At 44.6% G+C, this 18,845-nt stretch overlaps 2 protein-coding genes across 6 annotated transcripts in view; both read left to right on the top strand.

Annotated features, from left to right (window-relative positions):
• Positions 1–4,799, top strand: part of LOC118771775 (protein phosphatase 1 regulatory subunit 12A-like) — a 59,505-nt gene extending 54,706 nt beyond the window's left edge. For 3 of the 5 annotated variants that reach the window (XM_036519805.1, XM_036519804.1, XM_036519802.1), the window contains one exon: positions 207–352. In XM_036519805.1, coding sequence (XP_036375698.1) covers positions 207–341 — 135 coding nt within the window. In that variant the 3' untranslated portion in view covers positions 342–352. Of the gene's footprint in view, positions 1–206; positions 353–2,952 lie in introns of those variants that run through there. The other 2 variants (XM_036519806.1, XM_036519803.1) reach the window with 1 other exon arrangement.
• Positions 4,800–16,754: 11,955 nt separating this feature from the next.
• The window catches only part of pawr (PRKC, apoptosis, WT1, regulator), a 55,207-nt gene continuing 53,116 nt past the window's right edge, over positions 16,755–18,845 (top strand). Inside the window, exons 1-2 of the mRNA XM_036520436.1 lie at positions 16,755–16,840; positions 17,180–17,932. Of these exons, the coding sequence (XP_036376329.1) occupies positions 17,351–17,932 (582 nt within the window). The 5' untranslated portion in view covers positions 16,755–16,840; positions 17,180–17,350. The remainder of the gene's footprint in view (positions 16,841–17,179; positions 17,933–18,845) is intronic.

Raw genomic sequence — 18,845 nt, 5'->3', positions numbered from 1 at the left:
TGTGTGTGTGTGTGTGTGGGTGTCTGTGTGTCTGTGGGTGTCTGTGGGTGTCTGTGTGTCTGTGTGTGTCTGTGTGTGTCTGTGTGTCTGTGTGTGTCTGTGTGTGTCTGTGTGTCTGTGTGTGTCTGTGTGTCTGTGTGTGTGTGTGTCTGTGTGTTCCCTCCCTCTGTGTCTCCCTCCTCTCTGTGTGTGGTGTCGTCCTGCAGAACCTCCATCAAGTAAAGCAGGTTCAGGCTCTGCGCCAGCTGAACGAGCGCTTGCTGGCTGAGAACCGGGCCCTGGCCCGCGTGGTGGCCAAGCTATCCGAGGCCTGCAGCCAGCTGCACACCACAGACCTCTAGCCCCGCCCTCCCCCCCCCACTCTCCACGCTCCCTCCACCTGCCCTGGCAAGTGGCAGCAGCCCTCGTGTCTGCGGTTATCCCGCCCTCCCCTCCTCCCTCCCCCCCTCCCCTGTTTTTGACAAACCTACCCCCCCGTGTGATGCCTGGCCTGGAAGCCTGTTTTATTTTTTTTTGGGTTTTCCGTTGCAGTCGAATTTGCTTGCTCTGGCTTCTCTGCATGATGTGCTTTTTGTTTTTGTTTGGTTTTTTTTTGGTTGGGGGCGGGGTCACGCATCATGCCCTGATTCCATTTTTCTCCCCCACCCCCCCCCCCTTTTTTTTCCCTTTTCATTTTCATGATGTAAAAATGTAAATGCAGTTCCCCCCCCAATGAGAGCTTTAATTGGTGGCATCAACCTACACCTGATTTGATGAGGAGGGTCAGTCACATGTCAATGGCCATTTCACTCCCCTCTCATCCCAGGGCAGGACACAGGGCGATCATTTGGTGGCTTACCCCTCCACCACAACAGAAGAATTAAATATTGATTGAGTAATATGTAAATAATAAATTATAATAAATGAACAGTCCTTGTTTCTAACAGCCATCTCGTCATTTGTTTTTGAAAGCGTTGACCTCTTGGAAAAAAAATAAATGTCTTCATTTGACAAAATGACAAATTCAAAACGATCATAAAGGTTTCTCTTGAATCGTTGGCTACTTGGTTTGTAACCGTGCACTGAGGTTCTGGTTGGTTGATGGTCACCGATGTTAAAGCCGACTGAGGACCGTGGTCCAGTGAGGCTGGTTCCACATGATCTCACAGTGTGTCCCGCCAATGGCCTCTCTGCTCATGGCCTCTGACCTCACCATGCCTGCTTCCCTGGGGCCTGTCCTCTCTTGCATGGCTTCAGCAACCTCTCTCAGCTTTGTATGCATCTGAGGAAACGTGTACACAAAAAAAAAAAAAAAAAAAATCGATATTCGCAAATACAGCAGTGCTATTCTTTCAAGAACTACATAGCTGATGGTTCTCAGCTGTCGTGGTGACGTTGATATGCCTTAAACGTACGATGAAATCTCCTCAGAGCTGTTGTGGGCAGTGGGCAGGTGATTGTGACCCCAAGGTGTTGTCAGTAAATGGTTATTGTACACATTGGTGGCACGACTACTTTTAAGGTCTTTTTCCCATTACCATTCTAAAGTGAACCTGTAAATATTTAGCTGTTTACTGTAAATGGCTTTAAGCAACAGGACAGTCGTTCATGTAAACACATTCGGGCAACGCTTGCGTGGTCCCTTGGGAAACGGTGTTTTTCTGAACCTTGTTTTTAATGAACTTCCCAGTCTTGGCAACATTCGGGCTCTGTAGCCCCACAAACTGCATCCAAGCTGGCAGAGAAGAGCAGCAGATGTCAGGCAGTAACAGAGCAGCCAAAAATGAATGTATGGAAGCTGCTTCTGTTTGAAGATTTGGCTCTTGTGTGATAAAGCTGAAAACCCCTATAAGTTCTGTGCTGGCTGGAGGTGGACATTTGGTCTTGTCTGCCCCCCACAAAGTGCGTCACCCAGCACAACACTGATGAACGTTAGCCTGACAAGCTCTAATCATAATAACATTTTAAGTTCATACAGCTCACAGTGATTATGTTCTGTGTTACTAAATAAAGAAAGAGTAACGCTAAATACTAAATAAACGATTCTCTTTCTGGGGAGTATTGGTGGGCTGGTTAGAATCTGTTGTGTGTTTGTGTATTGACTCATTGTACTCGCGTATTATTTCTGTTGGTCTCATCATCACATCTTTGGGGGTGTTCAGTGTATTAAAGCAAATGGCACTGCCAGCTCTCTTGAGCAGTAGTGGGGCAGCGTAAGGAAACCTTTAAGAAAAGAAGTAGTGTTTGGGAAGCTGATATTGCGCAGTTGTAGTGGAAGATAAATGTGCACTCGGGCCTTGGGGCAGTTTGTCATTTGACTGCTTAATGTCAATTGGGCAGGAACAGGTCACACGTCAAATGCTGTCCTAACTACAATGTTAAAATGTTTGCCGTCCCTCTGTAAGGTGTTGTCTATTTTTAATTGACAAGAATAAGCCAGAAAGTCCATGATTCACAATATGGTCACACAATATATCCATGATTCACAATAAGGTCACACAATATACAATCTGTGGGTGTGTGTGCCGCTTGGAGGACTGGAGAAGGAAAAAACAAACCCTGAGCCCGTGTCAGAAGTTTATCTGACTGGAGAGCAGACGGCATTTGAATGTGACCGGTTCGACTTCTCGGCTGTGCAGTTTTGCCCCTCGATGCATCAAAGACCAGATCCTGTTTGTTTTGGCAGCGTTTGTGGTGCAGTGTTTGGTTTTTTTCCCCCCTTGTTGTTGATCTGCAGCACTGGGCCTGCATGATTTGAGCTGTGTGGAGGTTCCTCTGCGGCGGCGGCGGCGTGCTAACCAGCCAGCTCGCTCCACCGTTGTGTGCGAAAGCTTTGCGGAGACTTCGCTGCAGACGAAGGGGGCAGTGGTGTGGCTTGTGGGGTGGGGGGGGGCACACTTTCAGCGCATGCAGGGAGGTGAAAGACCTGCTGGTTACGCTTCTAACTCCTTTTCTCCCTTCTTTCTCTTGCAGACTCTACCAGACTTGAAAGCTGATAATCAGAGACTAAAGGACGAGAACGGAGCCCTGATCCGCGTCATTAGCAAACTTTCCAAGTAGACCATTCCCCCCCCTTACAGGAGCGACTAATGGTATTGCACATTTAGATATTAATTACAACAGACATCAGCTACAAGAAGGTATCCCCCCCCCTCCTCCCTGCAATCACCTTGATGCCCTGCCCCCCCCATACACCCATGATTACATCATCTTCTCCCCCATTGGCCCCCCCCCCCAGCTAGGGTTTCTCCTCCTGCCTGCTGCCACTGTCCAGACAGAAGGACCGAGTTTACAAGCGAAAGAAAGCATCGTGATTGGGCTGGGAAGCCTCAAAAATATTTAACCGATACGCCTTAGTTTGTACATAAAACACTTGCATCCAGCTCTCAGCTGTCACAGAAGAACAGTTTATCCAACACCTGATTTTTATTTGTGCCACAACCTATTTTTTTTTCTTTCTTTTTCTTTTCTTTTGTATCTTCACCGGCTTAGAAGTGTTGTTTGCTGTGTGATTTCCTTCTGACCCCTCCCCCCTCTGTCCTGTGCAAGAAGCCCCGCCCCCTTCCCCGCGAGGCCTCTGTCACTCAGTTTCCCATGCTTTCCAGCGTTCAATTGGACGATACTGTAACCCTTTCCTTTCTTATACCACTCCCCCCAACCCACACGCACACACAAACATGCGCGCATGCACACACCACCCATTGCATTAGCCTTTGTTTTACTTCCTCGAGGAAGGAAAAGGAATTCACATTATATGGAATAGGTGGACTTGGTGGAATTTAAGCTTTCACTGTATGTGCAATATGCATTTATTTCTTATAAAAATGCTTTAATGAGTCCATCAAAAAGTAGTTTTCACTTTCCCCATGCCTCCCTCCCTCTCCCTTTTTTCCTGTCTTTTTTTTTTAAGTTTGTAGTGTAGTTGTTGGTTTATACCCTGTGTTGTTCACGTTTTAGCAGGTACTGAGTGATGCTGTATATATGTATTGTTTGAGACCAGCACATGGCATGCATTGTGATACCCTATGACAAAACCCTGTCTGTTACGATTAAACTATACAAACTCCAGAGGACACAAAGTGTGTTTTAACTACTTTCTTTTTTTTCTTTTAGCCATTGAATTACAGTAGAGCCTCTCTTGAGAAGGGGACGGCTAGCAGTATCCAGTTATTTTTTTTCTTCCTTCATCTTTTAAAAGTGTTCACGGTAATTGCGAAGAAAAATAATATAATTCCTTCACTACATTTCACACATTGTATACAGTACCTTCGGAGGAGCGCTGTTTGGTTTCTGTTAGCCATAGTATTAGCCCTGGTTTTTTTCAGGCAATCCTAGTCCTTTAACACTGTCAACATGCACTGTTTATTCCATGTGAGGAGTCCTGTCCGCTTTTGAGAACTTGCCACTATGTCAAATAAAGACCATGCTTCGGAACATATAATTTATGCATTTCAGTGGCCTTTTAAATTTGCCATAGTGAGAAGAAACGTAGCTGAATCCATTGGTTTCCTCTTCGGTTTTCTTTTTATTTTTGTTTTTTTTTTTTAAAAGTTCCTGCCATCTTGTAAAGAACGTGAGTGACTTCATACTGGCGCGCTGTGCTGTGACAACCACGGAAGAGTTGATTAAAAAGACAGTTGTACATTGTAAAGCTTGTGTTAGCTATTGTATTGTCATTGATTATATTGTATACGTAAATGTGAATTTATACCCCGACATAAAAGAGAGATTTGAGCGAGAGAGGAGAGGGGATTAAAAAAAAAAAAGGTCATGTCAAATATTTTAGTTTAAACGCTGGGCAGTTGTCTTTTTTTTTTTTTTTTTTTTTTTTTTGGTGACTGGTTTCTTGCGGTTGCGAGGCTGTGCTCCTATGACCAAGCTCAGGATTTCTATACTGAAACAATAAAATGGTACAGTGAGAATACTCCTTACATGGACTGATGCCGTGTGATTTGATTGGTTGGTTGGTTGATTGACGGATGGATGGGTGCCGAGGTATTTAAATCGAGAAGTGAACTTAGAGGTTTGAATGAATGTACTGACAGTGAACGGAGGGGCTTAAGTAATTCTTTGGACGGTGTGACTTGAAAACCCATGTGTTAGTTTTGAGTGCATGCGCAGACTTGGCATAGCTACTTCTGATATTTTGCTGTTTTATATTTAGGTTATTTATTCTTTAAGAGAAATGTGTGGAGACTGCAGCTCTAAATGATTTTATTGGTAGTACAGAGCTGGCCTTGTATCCACATGGAACCAGTTGCTAAACTCAATTCTTTTGGAAAAAAATGTATTTTGACATATACAAATAAAAGCAAATAAAGTTATGATTGTCCTCTGATATGTTAAAAAAAAGGTAAGTTTTCAAAATGGAGCATTTTGGTGTTTGCTTGCGAATTGAAGGTTAAGTATTCTACGCTGCCTCAGATTTCTTAATTTTTCTTTCTGAAATGTATTCTGGGAAATTGAAATGAACACCTTTAAGGTAACAAATACACAGATATAATCTTTTCAGACAATGAGGGTAGATAATTTCAGTGCTGTTTTTATGAGTCTACTGGATGGAAATGGCAATACCATGGTTTATCTGACTTGTTTTATTCTAAAGTGCTCATACTGCTCATCGCCACTAGGTGGCGCACATAATGTGTAATCCGTGCCGATTTGTGTCTGGTATTATACAGCACGTCAGTGTGCATCTCGTAATTGTTCGCATGTGTGAAACTGTCACAGATGAGCGCACTGAGTTGATGGAACGCGTGGGCATGGTGTTCTGCGCTAACTTAATTTCGGGGGCCGTCTGTTGGAAGAGACAGTCACCCCCCCACCCCCCACCACTCCCATTTTGAGCTGGACGAGCCCGTTTCTCATTTTACAGGGAACGTGAATCACTCTGCGCACGTAGGTACATGGCACAAAGCCTGTCTGGTGCTATGGCACGCTGACTGTGGTTTCTGTGATCCGATGCATTTTTATACCTGCAGAGTAGCCTTGGAAGGGAGCACCTGGCAGTATGTACTTCCGGCAGACACCCGGGGGGTTTCGTGCGGTCACTGTCCCACCACCCACTCAGAACAGTGCCGTCAACTCCCTGGCTGTGATTTTTTTATTTTTTTTTGTAAAGAGCCACTGTTACCTTGTTGGTTTAGACCAGATCTCGCCTTTCTTTTTCCTTCAAATTCCATGTGAGAATTTGGGCTTCTACCAGTCTGACTCCCTGCATAGTCAGTTTTAGAAAAACTCCACACCCAGCAACGAGGAAGGGTTGGCATTAGCACGTTAAGCACTGTAGCATGCTAATTGGGATGTGCTGCAGAAGTCTGGAGGGGCAGTACAGCAAAGTGACATTGCTCCTTCTTAGAAGGCGTCTGCAGATTTATGACAGAAGGGGCTTGCAGTGAGGTGACGCACTCACTCCCCGAGGGGGACCCGGAGACCTTTCCAGGAAGCATGCGTGTGATTTGCTGCATGTTCACAAGGGAGAAGCCTTAACTCCGGAAGCCGTCTGGTCGCACGCACCATAAAACCGGATCAAGTGCAGCTTGCGCATCAATCGCTGCGGCCTCTTCAAAGGACTGAGTCACCGCGAGCGTCCAGAGTTTAAAGGGAGGGAAACAAAGAGAGGGGTCAGTCACAGAGCCACCTAAATACAACGCCAGAAAAACACATTTGCCTGGCATCTGATATTTGTTCAGCCCGTTTTCAATTTTTTTTATTAATCTTATTTAGCCATCCACATCCCCTCGGTCCAGGATACTACTGCCACACACCTTTGAAACAGCGGGCTCAGTTAGGCAAACCTAAACTGGGGAATAGACTGTGACTAGTGCTATCCTAAGGTGCCCCTCACAGTGCCCATACTCCACCCATACGGTACCCCCCAGATCTGTTTCATCATGCAACACACTAAAGGTAGGGGTAGTTTCCTACACGGGTGTTTTGGAGTGCAGGTTGGTGGGTACCAGTAGTGGTGGGGGGAGTGGCGGTTCCAGGCGCTCTAAAAATGTTTCGTGCCTAATTACATTAATTTGGTCAGGCCAGCGGGGGTGCCAGCCATCCCCCCTTTGCCACGCAGGGTTCCCTTTGAATCGGGCGGCGAGCAGAACCAAGCCGTTTAAAGTCCCGGCAGAGTGGCGGGGATCTGAGGGGCTCCGAGCCGCCATCCTGGACATTCCAGAACCACGGGCGTGAGATTACCCCCCCACGAAATCCGCTGAATATCGGGGATCGCTCCGTTTAATCACCGGGGAGACGTGAACACAGCGGCGTAGGTTTCCTTTCAGGAGTGGGGGGGTGTGGGGGGGGGGGGTTAGATTATGCCTTCTGCTTCTTTTGAGGGTGAAGTGCATACTGTAGTAAAATGCACACATTTTCAGGTTGGGTTTTGTCAAGGGGAAAGTCATTTTGAAGAGCCCCCAGATATCCATCTCCTCCGGTAGGGCCAATGGGTCAGGTAACACAGTGAAAATACAGTGGTTTTGTTTTGTTTTGCCTAAAATAGAAAAAAAAGAAAATTTAAACAGAAAGCAGAACAAATCCCTTTATAAAATGAGCTTACCCCTCTGTGTGTGCTTCTGTGTGTGTCCCTGCTGACTTTATGTTGTCTCCTATGCATGTCATATTTCATCATATTCTCCCTGACCTGTTTGGAATGAGCTCTGACACTTCTTCATCGTGTCCCTGGTTGCACAGGTGAAGGTCGCAGGTGAACAGCTCTGAATGTAACTGAGGGTAAAAGGTGAATCGGCGTGTGTGACGCTAGGAACATGGGTTAGTTACTGATTAATGTGAGCAATGCAGAAGCTCCGTGGATGCAGCTGAAAGCACTATGAGGCTGGCAGAACCACAGGTCAGCTGCTCTGTTTTCTTTCTGCCTTCCACTTCCTCTCTGGAATCAGAAATCGCCGTGGCGATCACCATTTGCGATAATCTCACCCCTAGTTTCTTTCCTCTTGGTTCGCATAACAAACATTTTAGCCTTCCCAGCCTTCACAATCTACACTGAAAATATCCGAGTTTTTTTTTTTTTTTTTCCTTGGGCGCTGTAGTTCGGGAACACGCTCTGGCAAAAACAAGTCAGTGAAAGCATGCGTATGGCAAAAACATAGTGAACCTCTGCAACTTTTCGTTTTTATAACAACAATGCAGATGGACTAAAATTCTCTCAAGTAAACTTGGCAGGGAGTAACGTGTTACAGTTGGGCTACATAAGTGCACCAGGCTTACACAATGCTTTGTGGATAAGTGGGGGCATGTACTTTAATTGCGCATAGTCATGCAATAAAGCTTCCCCCCCCCCCCCTCCCATTTCACATGAGCAGATGGCAGCACATGTTTTGTCTGGTTTGCGTCTCACTCGACATGAGCGTTCCTGTGCCACAGCCGCGAGCGCTTTCTCAGAATCGGATCCTTGACCAGAGCTAATGGATTAAAGGCTACCCCTAACAGTGAAAACAGCAAGGGCAATGATAACAACAGTAACAAATGGATGTAATTATAGGGCCCCGTTTTTCATTTTCTGTTTTCAAAACAGTCCAAACCTGGAGATGGTTGGTGTAGTTCGTACATCATTTCGCATTCCCCTCTCCGTATATGAATGCATGCGTGAAGTTGTAACCCACAAGCTCATACATGGCATTTCTTTGTTTTTTTTTTTTTTGTTTTTTTTTATTTTCTGCTTCATGCTTTTAGTGCTTGGTGGATCAGGGTTTCAGTTTTTTATTCTGAAAATTTGACTTTGAACTTTGTTTTCAGTGTTTAAAGCTACTCTGAAATTACTGTAATGGCTAATCATCTCACACATTGACTGTTGAGCAATCGAAACTTTTTCATGTCCCCATGTCCCGGCTTGCAAAAGTTATAATGAGTCTTTCATGCTCAACATTTTGCGTTGAAACATGAAGCATGATTATATGAATTACAGGCACACCCAAATAAGAGAATGCACCTCCTGCATATTTATGAGTACTGTTACATAAAAAGTAAAAGTACACTTTTCATTGCAGTACACCATTAAAAATGATTAACCCTCTGAAACTGTCACAGCAGTTGCCAAGAGTGTCAGCAAAAAGGTACTTTCCTTTTATTTTAATTCTCTAGCCTCTGAAATATGACTGAAAACCATAATCAAAAACCATCCGACGCAAAGTGATGAGCCATGAAAGCAGCAGTAATAAGACTTGAGGCAGAACCTTCAGTGTCTGCTGGTGTCTTTATGTCCTAATGATTCTCCACCTTCGGGTCCTCCTGCACAGGGAACAGATGGTGTTGGATGAAAGTGGAGCAACGCCGTGCCCTTTCTGGAGCCAGTAGTTGTTTGTCTGGTTTTTTTATTTGCCCAGTGAAGACTTCCCAGAGCTGTCAGGCTAATGTGCTGTCGGTATGCCGGGGCTGCTGGACCACACCCTGATGAATCCACGCGGTTATCAAACTGCATAGGAATGTTTGCCAAACTTCTCTCACTCTGCGTGGTGAACAGGCTTCGATAGGGAAGCCTTGTTGAGTCATGTATGTATAGGTATATGTATATATGTATATGTATGTGTTGTGACTCATGCTAACAAAAAAAAAAAGACTATCAGTGTTGAATGGCCTGGTTGTTTTCATAACACTGCGCAAAATGTTTGCACGCCTTTGTGGAAAATTACTGAGCACTTCTGTCCTGACAGTGTTTGTCTTTGGTTAATATGCATTGCTATCAATTGCCTTAAGCCTCAAGTCACCTGAAGCTTCACTTTCAGGTGCGTTAAGAGCCAGACAGTTTCACCCTCGGAACAACACGATTCACCTGCGTCTTAAACCTGCTCTGAAAAAGGGGAGAATTTCTCATGCGTTTGATGTTTCTGACTCATTTTCCCTCCTCTGTTTTTTTTTGTCTCAATCTTTAAGAGATGTATCATGCTACTTTGCTGATGTTGCGAAGCGTGGGGATAATGACATAGCAACAGCGAGCGGGACTGGAAACCACTTCTGCAATCACTCTTGCTTGATGGAAATAACCCCCTTCCTGAAAGACAAACACTTGGAAAGACTTGGGGCATCTGTGTTCTCTCTAGTCAAGCCATGTGGAGCTTGCATTAGAGTTACAAAAACACCACTTGAGTTGTGGCTATTTGAAGGACTGGAGTTTTTTTTTTGTTTTGTTTTTGACACAGCACCATTGCCAAGAGCAATGCACTTATAAAGTTACTGGATCGATTAAATCGCTGGAGCAGTTCAGAGGCTGAATTCAGATGCTGTGGAGATCCCTGCAGGACCACAATGTGTTAGTTGTCCCTGACAGCACTCACCATAAATGCCATTGGACAGCTGTCATTAAAAAGCAGGTTTCTATCCCAGCATGCTTTGCTCTGTCAGTAGAATTGTCAAACCTTTTCCAACAGGGTGGGTGTTGAGCGAACACATTCTGCCTCTTGATCGGATCTCTGTCATTGTGTTTTGATCTTAGAGTAATTTATATTTAACTATTTAACGAGTTTGACATGGATGACAGCACCATTCAGATTAACCCATGAAACCTCTATTCAAATGCATTTTGGGCCTGCTGTAGCTGTCATTTTACAGGGAAATACTGTTGTCTAAAGCCAGAGAGAATGCCACTCATGGACCAAGCTCAGCTGGCCCTCTAACCCCTTTGGTCAGTTAGCCAAACGGCCCTATGTATTTCATCAACAATGACAGGAAATCACTGTGTGGAGTTTCATCTTTCTCAAGGTCAAAGGGACTTGACGGTCAACACCTAGTGTGATGCTTCAGCACTAAAGCCATTCCCAGTGGGCTGTGGGCCTAGAGCTGGGATGAGACACCATTGTTGTACTTTATCAAGGAGATGAAACTTGAACTGAAGGTTTACAAATGTTCCCTAGCATCCTCATGGAAAATATGTGCAGTTTTGTTTGTGGAGGAATCTAAGCCAAGCCAGAACAGGGTAAAACTGTGTCCCTGGTTGGGTGGAGACCAACAGGTGTTATTGTAGCCAGGGCCTTTCACTTAGCAAACCGTTGATGACCTTTATGATAGGTAACTCTACTTCCTGTCCAAGTAATAAAACAATTTTGTCAAGGGTGGAATGAAAAGCAGCACTTCCTGTCCAGCTCTCCTTGCGCAAATAATGAGGTCGTGTTCTCCAGCTGTATAGATGCTCAGGAGCAGATTGCCTCAATGATTTCAATTTTCCTTTTTATAGTTTTTGTCCTTTCAGTTCTTGTTTAAATGCATGTTCTGTTTTCAATTATTTGGCCAATACCAAATCAGCAATATGATATGACATATTCATGTTTATTTATTGAGAAAGTATGGAGGCGCTTATTCATATTACAGGTAGTGGACATACTAGGGAAGCGACAGACCGGATCTAAACCATGTTTTTCAGTAGCAGCTCCATTTTTGATGTTCATGACTTCAATAACTCTTTAGTTGTTCTGCCTCCCAGCCTATTTGTTCTGTTAACGTTTCGGGAGTGATAAACCAACATGATGACATTGCACAAGTTGCCACGGAGATGTTAAACAAATGTTACTTGTTTGGCGAGTTGGAATCCCGTGACCGAAAGCGGTATCACACAGACAAGTGAAACCTAAATCAACCAGTTAGTTTCAGGGGTGTAGGGAAAAAAATAATAAAAAATAAAAACCCCTTTCAAAGCTGGACAGGCTGCGTTGCAGCCAGCACAAAGAACACGGCCCTGCCCTTGCTCCCTCCATTCCGTCAGAGGAAGTTTCTCTGCCTGCTTTCTGTTGTCCTTTTCTGCTTCACTTCCTTCCTCCCTCTGACCACTTTTGTTTCGGCCGATGATTCACCCACCCGTCCCACTCGGCCCCGCCACGGTGAGGATCAGAGACATGTGCAGGGATTTGTGTTAATGAAGTCAGAGTGGCGTGGGGAAGGAGCAGGAGTTGTCCTTGTGTTTAGAGGAAAAAGGCACACACACACACACACACACACACAAGCTGTCATGACTGGAGCTCCTTCTGAACACATCACATGTTCCTCTTCTGCTGTTGTTCCCAAGAAAATAAACATGATCAACCTAAGAGATCATAATATTGGTGAATATATGGTACATTTCTGAGATAAGCATGTTATACTGCAGATATTTAGAGGGGGAGAGGGTACCTCTGTCGAGAGTCTGCTGAACTGTTGAGGCACACTAGCATCTCTGGCAGCACTGTAACGCGTCCTGAATGCAGACGCAGTCCTATTGCAGCAGAGGATATGGTCAGAAATTTCGACAGAAATGACTGACATGATTATTTCTGAAACTGACCAACTTCTGACACATCCACCCAATAAACCTGGCCTTATTTTACTGTCCCGTCAGTGTCATCCTTTACATCAATTAATAAACAGTCAATGAGGTTGTGTTTGGTATAGCACTCAGCACAACAGACACTGTGAGGTTCCAAAGACCTGGGGCCACTAGAGATGCCTTTCAACCAGCAGCCAACCGAACAGCATGTGGCAAAAGTAAGTCCAATCCATGATCACAAGTGAGGAAGAAAGACTTGACACAAAGCTGGAATGAACACGAGAAAGTCATGGATTGCCAATGGGTACCACTCCTTTACGGTTACATCTTCATTAATATGTCATTTCTGCCTTGCCTCTTAATATCGGCCTGAACACCATGCCTCGCCTGCAGCTTGTAATGGGAACTACACTGCATTTCAAATGGCATGTCCCAGGCAAATTAAAACTGAATGCAGAGGCTCAGATTTTGCATGAGTTTGGAGGAGGTCCATGCGATTATGTTGGTAGGAGTCCTAAAACCACGGGACTGAGGACTGGCTGGAGCTTCAGAAATGCCACAGGGCAGGCCAATCAATGATCTCTCCTCGCAGGAAGTGACTGATGTTCACAGCACATACAGAACAGACTGGATAAAAGCAGATGGTTTCCTTTTCATTTCCCACAAGTAAAGACTATGCACTTTTGCAGATCTAAGCCTCATAGCTCTCATGTCCATGTGGGAGAGATGAAAAATGCAAAATATGTGTTTATTACATGAAGTTATGCTTCCAAATATATTTTAGACTGCAGAGCACAAGGGCAATGAAAATAAAGATTTTTTTATGGTTTGGCTTTATTTTATTTTTCACATTTCCCATAAATGTACAATCTAAGCTACATTCATTATATAAAGAAGGACAAAAAATCTTGGCAAAACTTTCCAAAAATCAGGCGGGACTTTTTTAATGGTGGTGTTTTAATGCACAAAGATAAGGGTAGACTGCATGATGGATCTAAAACAGGAGTTGCTTGTCCATTATCTATTCTGTTTGAAATATTACGATGCTAAGTGGGCTTCAGCTGGAAGTGGAGCCGCGTTTGTGAAGGAGTGAGGGATGATGGGAGTTGGTCCCGTCTCCCCCTTTGTGCTCCGGCTGTCCAAACAGGCTGGAAATGCTAAATATGCAGCTATGCTGTCAACATGACCTCAATACTAAGATCAGACACTATTTTTAGGTCATTATTCCAATGCCAGGCAGGTCCTTCCCACCTCGCTTTTCTGACAGCGTTCTCTGATCGGCCCTGTTTAAACGGCTTTGTGTCTCGTCTCAATGCCTGAATGATGCGCTGTGAGTGAGTGGGGGGTTGCTGCTCTTGTGGCTGCTTCCTGCATGCCTGGGAGTAACAGCCGGCACAGCCTAGCAAACGCCGTCCTTGCAGTGCCACAACATCACAACAATGTTAAGGGAACGTTGCTGGGGGGTGGGGGGGGGGGGCGGGGTGAAAGGTGAGGCTAAAGAAAGAGCCCCGCAACTCTTCGAGGTGACCGACGCGCTGTCGGGCTCGTGAAGTTCGAAATGAGATTTCAAACAGCAATCACAAATAAGCTTAAATCACGAGATGGAGATATTCATGCTTGTCTAGGCTTCTAAGGAATTATGTCCCGGTGGAAGAATAGAGCTATACAACACATTGTAATAGTAATGAGCTCACAGATTGAATTGCAGGGAATGTCAGGCAGAATTATTATCGGTGAATAAGGTGATCACAGGGGGCCAGGGGCTCTGTGTTTTTCTTAAACAGAGCACATTACAGCTGGAACCAAAGGCAATCTCAATAGCTTTAGTGGAAAATGGCAAGGCATCTGCAAAAAAGACCAGGCTGTGAAAATGACTGCCCTTTTTGTGATGAATGCTTTTGCATAGTCGTTGCATGTAAGTCTACTAGACATGTATGTTACCAAAACTGTTCTTCTGCCACATTTATGATTTTGTCTTTTTTCTGTCTTTAATTTGCTATGTGGTGAGTTCAAAAGCGTGACCTTAGACGATTATAAAAACTCTCCTTCCCCAAATTCATGGTGGGTGTCTATTAAGATGCTTTGTGAATGTGTTTTCTTGAAAAAAAAAACAAAAAAACATATATATGTAAGTTTTTAAAAAACTCAGGACGACAGGAAATTCCTCCACGCCCGCTCTCCCCAAACCATTCCAAACCAGCAAATGATGTATACGAACTGCCTACTTACCTTCTTCCCGAGGCATCAGCCGCCTGCACATCCCTCCTCCTCCCTGCTCTCTACCTCTTGCTCCTCTCTTCCTTCCTGCAGGTCTCAGTCCCACGCAGTGTTCAAGGGTCTTCAACCTGTCTTTGACCCTCTTCTTGGTCAGATCCAGGGTTCTGCTGTCCTCACCCTCTGGCCAGAACCAGCCCCTGGTCCAGAAGGTGTGAAGAATGGTGCTCTCAGCGCTTTCCTATGTCTGTGCTGATATTCTTGCCTCCCTGGAGGAATGGACTCCAAGTGAAGCCAAAGATCCCGGCAGACCTGCTTGCCTGTCATGTTATGCTGCACCTTTTTGCTTAGATTCATTTCAGTTGTCTTGGACCGTCCTAGTGAAAAAATATAATTAATAATTCTATATAATAATTACATTATCATTAATAACCCCATAGTTTGGTCAAATTATAATTAAAATTATATATATATATATATATGTATATATGTATATATATAATATATATATATATATATATATATATATATATATATATATATATATATATATATATGTGTGTGTGTGTGTGTGTGTGTGAAATAACAGCCAGGTAATATTTTCTTGTGTTGAGCAATATTTTCAATCAAGAAATGTATTTTGCATTCTCACTTAAAGGTAGGAATCATACGATTGAATTATTGTATGCAGTGATTCAGTGGATGGGGTGGACCTGCGCAGGATAGATGGAGGAGACGTGAGAAAATCTTTCCTGTTGTGAGCCTTGCATAGTCTTTCAGATTTACTGCTGAACACAAAATCGCTTCTGGAAGAACAACCCAACATTTTCCGCAGGCCGTACACCTTGACATCTCCTTTAAAACAAGGAATAAGGCAGGGCGTATGCTGAAGCCAGAATGTTTTGTGTAAATCTTACTGTATTCATGGTAGGAAGGTATGGAATCCGGAGCCAAAATGTCACGTGTAAATCATTCTGCGTGTGTGGTGGATAGGTATGAAAGCATCTGGAGCCAAAATGTCATGCGTAAATCTTGCTGCACGCATAGTAGATAGGTATGGAATCCGGAGCTGAAATGTTGTACGTAAATCTTCCTGTTCCGGGGTGAAGAGCATGAAATGCTGTCTGATAACTGGCAAATGTTAAGGTAAGGAGTTATCTACATTACATTTACATTTATTAATTTGGCAGATGCTTTATCCAAAGCGACTTACAAGTGAGGCAGAGTACAACACAAGGAGTCAGCAACATTAGAAGCTCTGCATGACCACGTTTCAATAGCTGGCCAGAGAAGGCACAAGCAAGCTAGCAGAGATACAAATACATAAAACCCGTGACTTGAAACAAAGATTAAGATGTAAGAAAGTACTGTTTCACGTGTTCAGGTGAGCAAGGAAGAGCTGTGTCTTCAGATGTTTCTTGAAGATAGTGAGGGGCGCAGCAGATCTACTGCTTGCTGACCCCCCCCCCCCCCCCCCCCCCCCCCCCCCCCCCCCCCCCCCCCCCCTTAAAGTCCTTGAGGGAAGACAGTGGTATGGTGGTTAGAGGTATGGACTGAAATAAACACGGGGGGGGGGGGGGGGGGGGGGGGGGGGGTGCAATGCTTCTCCAGTTCTTTTGTTCATTTTAATTCAGTTAATGTCAAAGAGTATTGACCCATAAAATACCCAGTTTAAAAGAAATAGGTTTAAAGGGTTTTGGTATGTTCCCCATGATGTCTTTTGATTGCTTGCCATGGAAACGTGCACTAGCTTTTCACAGATGGAATTATTTTTCGAAAATGGTCACGCCCGATTCAGCACAATAATTAATTTGGCAGTTGTGGTTCATGTGCCATCATTTTTCATATGAAAACACAAATTACACATGAATAATTATTAATGAATATTGACTTTTTCGGTTGCAGTGAACATAACTTTAAAGTTTCGATATCAAAATGTCAGCGGAGAAAGTCAAGGGTGGTAACTATGCGTAGGAATGCAGCCTTACATTTCCATCTTGTTCTGTGCAAACCAGCACCTGCGCGAAATCACAAAACGAAAATAAAGTGTACTAGGTAAATAAAGAGATGTACAGACCGACTTACGACCTTGTCCACTGGGATTTTACGCAGAGCGTATACACACGTAACATACGTTGTCCCAGTGATAAAAGTTTTCCAAGTGCACGTCGATCCAAGCGCAGCAGAGCGAAAGTTTATCTGGTGTCACGCAAGCGCTTGCCCTTTGGCTGAGCGTCTGCTTCGACATCATTCGTGCGAACTCGTGCACATTCGCTACGGCCGTGCGCGGAGTCGGGGCAGTGCTCGCGCCGCTCCGTAGCCTGCGTGTGACTAATCAAACTCGCCGCTGAAATTGCACCGAGCAGTTCACCTGGGAGACCGACAGCGCTGTGTGACACACAGGTAAGCCAAACCGAAAACACGACCCCACTGTGACTTTCTGAGTTCGGCAATACAGATACTTATGCGACGAGCAAGGGAAAATGGTTGAAGACTAATCATTTTCAAAACTTTGGGGAAAGTTGGGAGTGAGTTTTAGGAAAGTCCGGGACCTGTATGCTGCGCTGTGCTGGAGAAGTATTCAGGTGGAGCCGCGTCAGTACACAATTTTGACAGACAATTTTTAAAGTTTGCTCAGGCTTTCGGTTACATAAGTGTTCGACTTCAACCACCGCGTCGTTTCGAGTATGTTCTGTATTGGTTATTGTTAAATTAACTGTCGTTTTCTTTGTTGTGTTCCAGACCCAAATACATATTGGGTACTTTCTGCAACAGCTTCGCTCGAAGGAATGTGGTGTTAGCTGCAAAGAGGCAAACAAGCTTTGTGACCGTTCACTTTTGAAACGGCAAGAACACTTAAGCCATCAAAGAGCACGGTTTGTAATAAGCACCAATTAAACTTAAAAAGGAAACATGGCGACGGGTGGATTTAGATCAAATGCAACAACGGACTTTCTGGAAGAGTGGAAAGCTAAACGAGAGAAAATGAGAGCAAAAATGCTCGGGGATATTGCTGCATCTACCGGTGGGTGCAACATTACGGCTTCTGTCCCTTCCTCTCTTGGGACCAACAACAAAAATGAAATTCGTAATGCGCCTCAAAGCACCGAATTAAACAACAACGGCAACCCGGGCTCATCGTCCGTTAATTGCGTGTCATCCTATCCCGTAGTGCGGTCATCCTCTTCCACTGCCCTCAGGAGGCCGGAGGATGACCCGCACCAGACACCGGTGCGCGGATCCGATCCCCCCGGAGGTAACCTGAAGAAGACGCTGCAGCCCGAGAAGGTGCCCAGCACCCCGCAACCGGAGCCCGGCGGGAACGTGTGCAACGAGAGCGACAAGGACAGCCCTTCTCCGGGATCGGGGTCTGCCAAGAGCAAGGAAAAGAAGAGCTCTGGTCCCAGCGCCAGGAAAGGTAAAGGACAGATAGAGAAGAGAAAGCTCAGAGAGAAGCGGAGATCAACAGGTGTTGTCAGTATACCATCCAACGAGGTGAGTCCGGGTTCCCGTCAGTTCACCCTTGTTTGTTGACATGTTGCTACTAGTTACGTCAAACCCTTCGCATGTGTCATACGCGGTGTTATGGTCTGTGAGTTTTTACATTCAGTTCACAAAAATATTCCAAACTTTCAGCGGATTGTCAGTCTCCAGTTGAAAGCCCATTCGCCCAAAAAACTTCATCCCGTACAATAGATTATGGAGAGGGTTAAAAATGTATGTACATGTGGCCAAATGAGCACATAAATAAAGTCTTTATTCAGTTATTATCACCAACAACTAGGCTGAATACTATGGCACAAACAAGGGATTGTTACTGTTCTCTGCCCACCAAATCACTTGTTTTCGGAGGTAAAGCGAAGGATTGAAAACATTAATTCCACTTCAGGCAAGTCTGGATACGCATGTGTTTCCCAACTCTACGTTTATAAAGACCAATTTACAGAAGAAATAAAACGTCTGCTGCAGTGTCGCCGGTGTGGTCTGCAGCTCTGATTACTTGGGTACAAGTACTGACGTTCAAGTCGCCACACGTCGATTCCAATTAAAAGAAGTGACGAAAAGCAGCCTGTGCTGGTTCACTCTGCCAATATACAGTCATACGTTTCTCAAACGCAGCTGTGATGCATTGTCAAAACATACTGTTTGGGGCAGAGTGCAACTTTTTTAGCATTGACAGTTTGGGAAATGCGCTGAAAGTGTGGTACTGGAACGCCATTGCCACATAGTGTATGTTGTGGACCTTTGTTTTTTTTTTCTTTTAGCTGCATAGGAACTGTTACCTTTGGAGTAGATCCTCTTGGAAGTTGACTGGTATCTCAGTTGGCCTCAATATCCTGTCATTAGGCTGTCCATAGTGCCAGACATGAGTAGCTGCAAACTGGCCTTCAGCCAGGCAGTAAATGCT

Source organism: Megalops cyprinoides, chromosome 25 (genome assembly GCF_013368585.1).
Source record: "Megalops cyprinoides isolate fMegCyp1 chromosome 25, fMegCyp1.pri, whole genome shotgun sequence".
Taxonomy (NCBI): domain Eukaryota; kingdom Metazoa; phylum Chordata; class Actinopteri; order Elopiformes; family Megalopidae; genus Megalops; species Megalops cyprinoides.
This window is presented reverse-complemented; position numbering and strand designations above follow the sequence as displayed.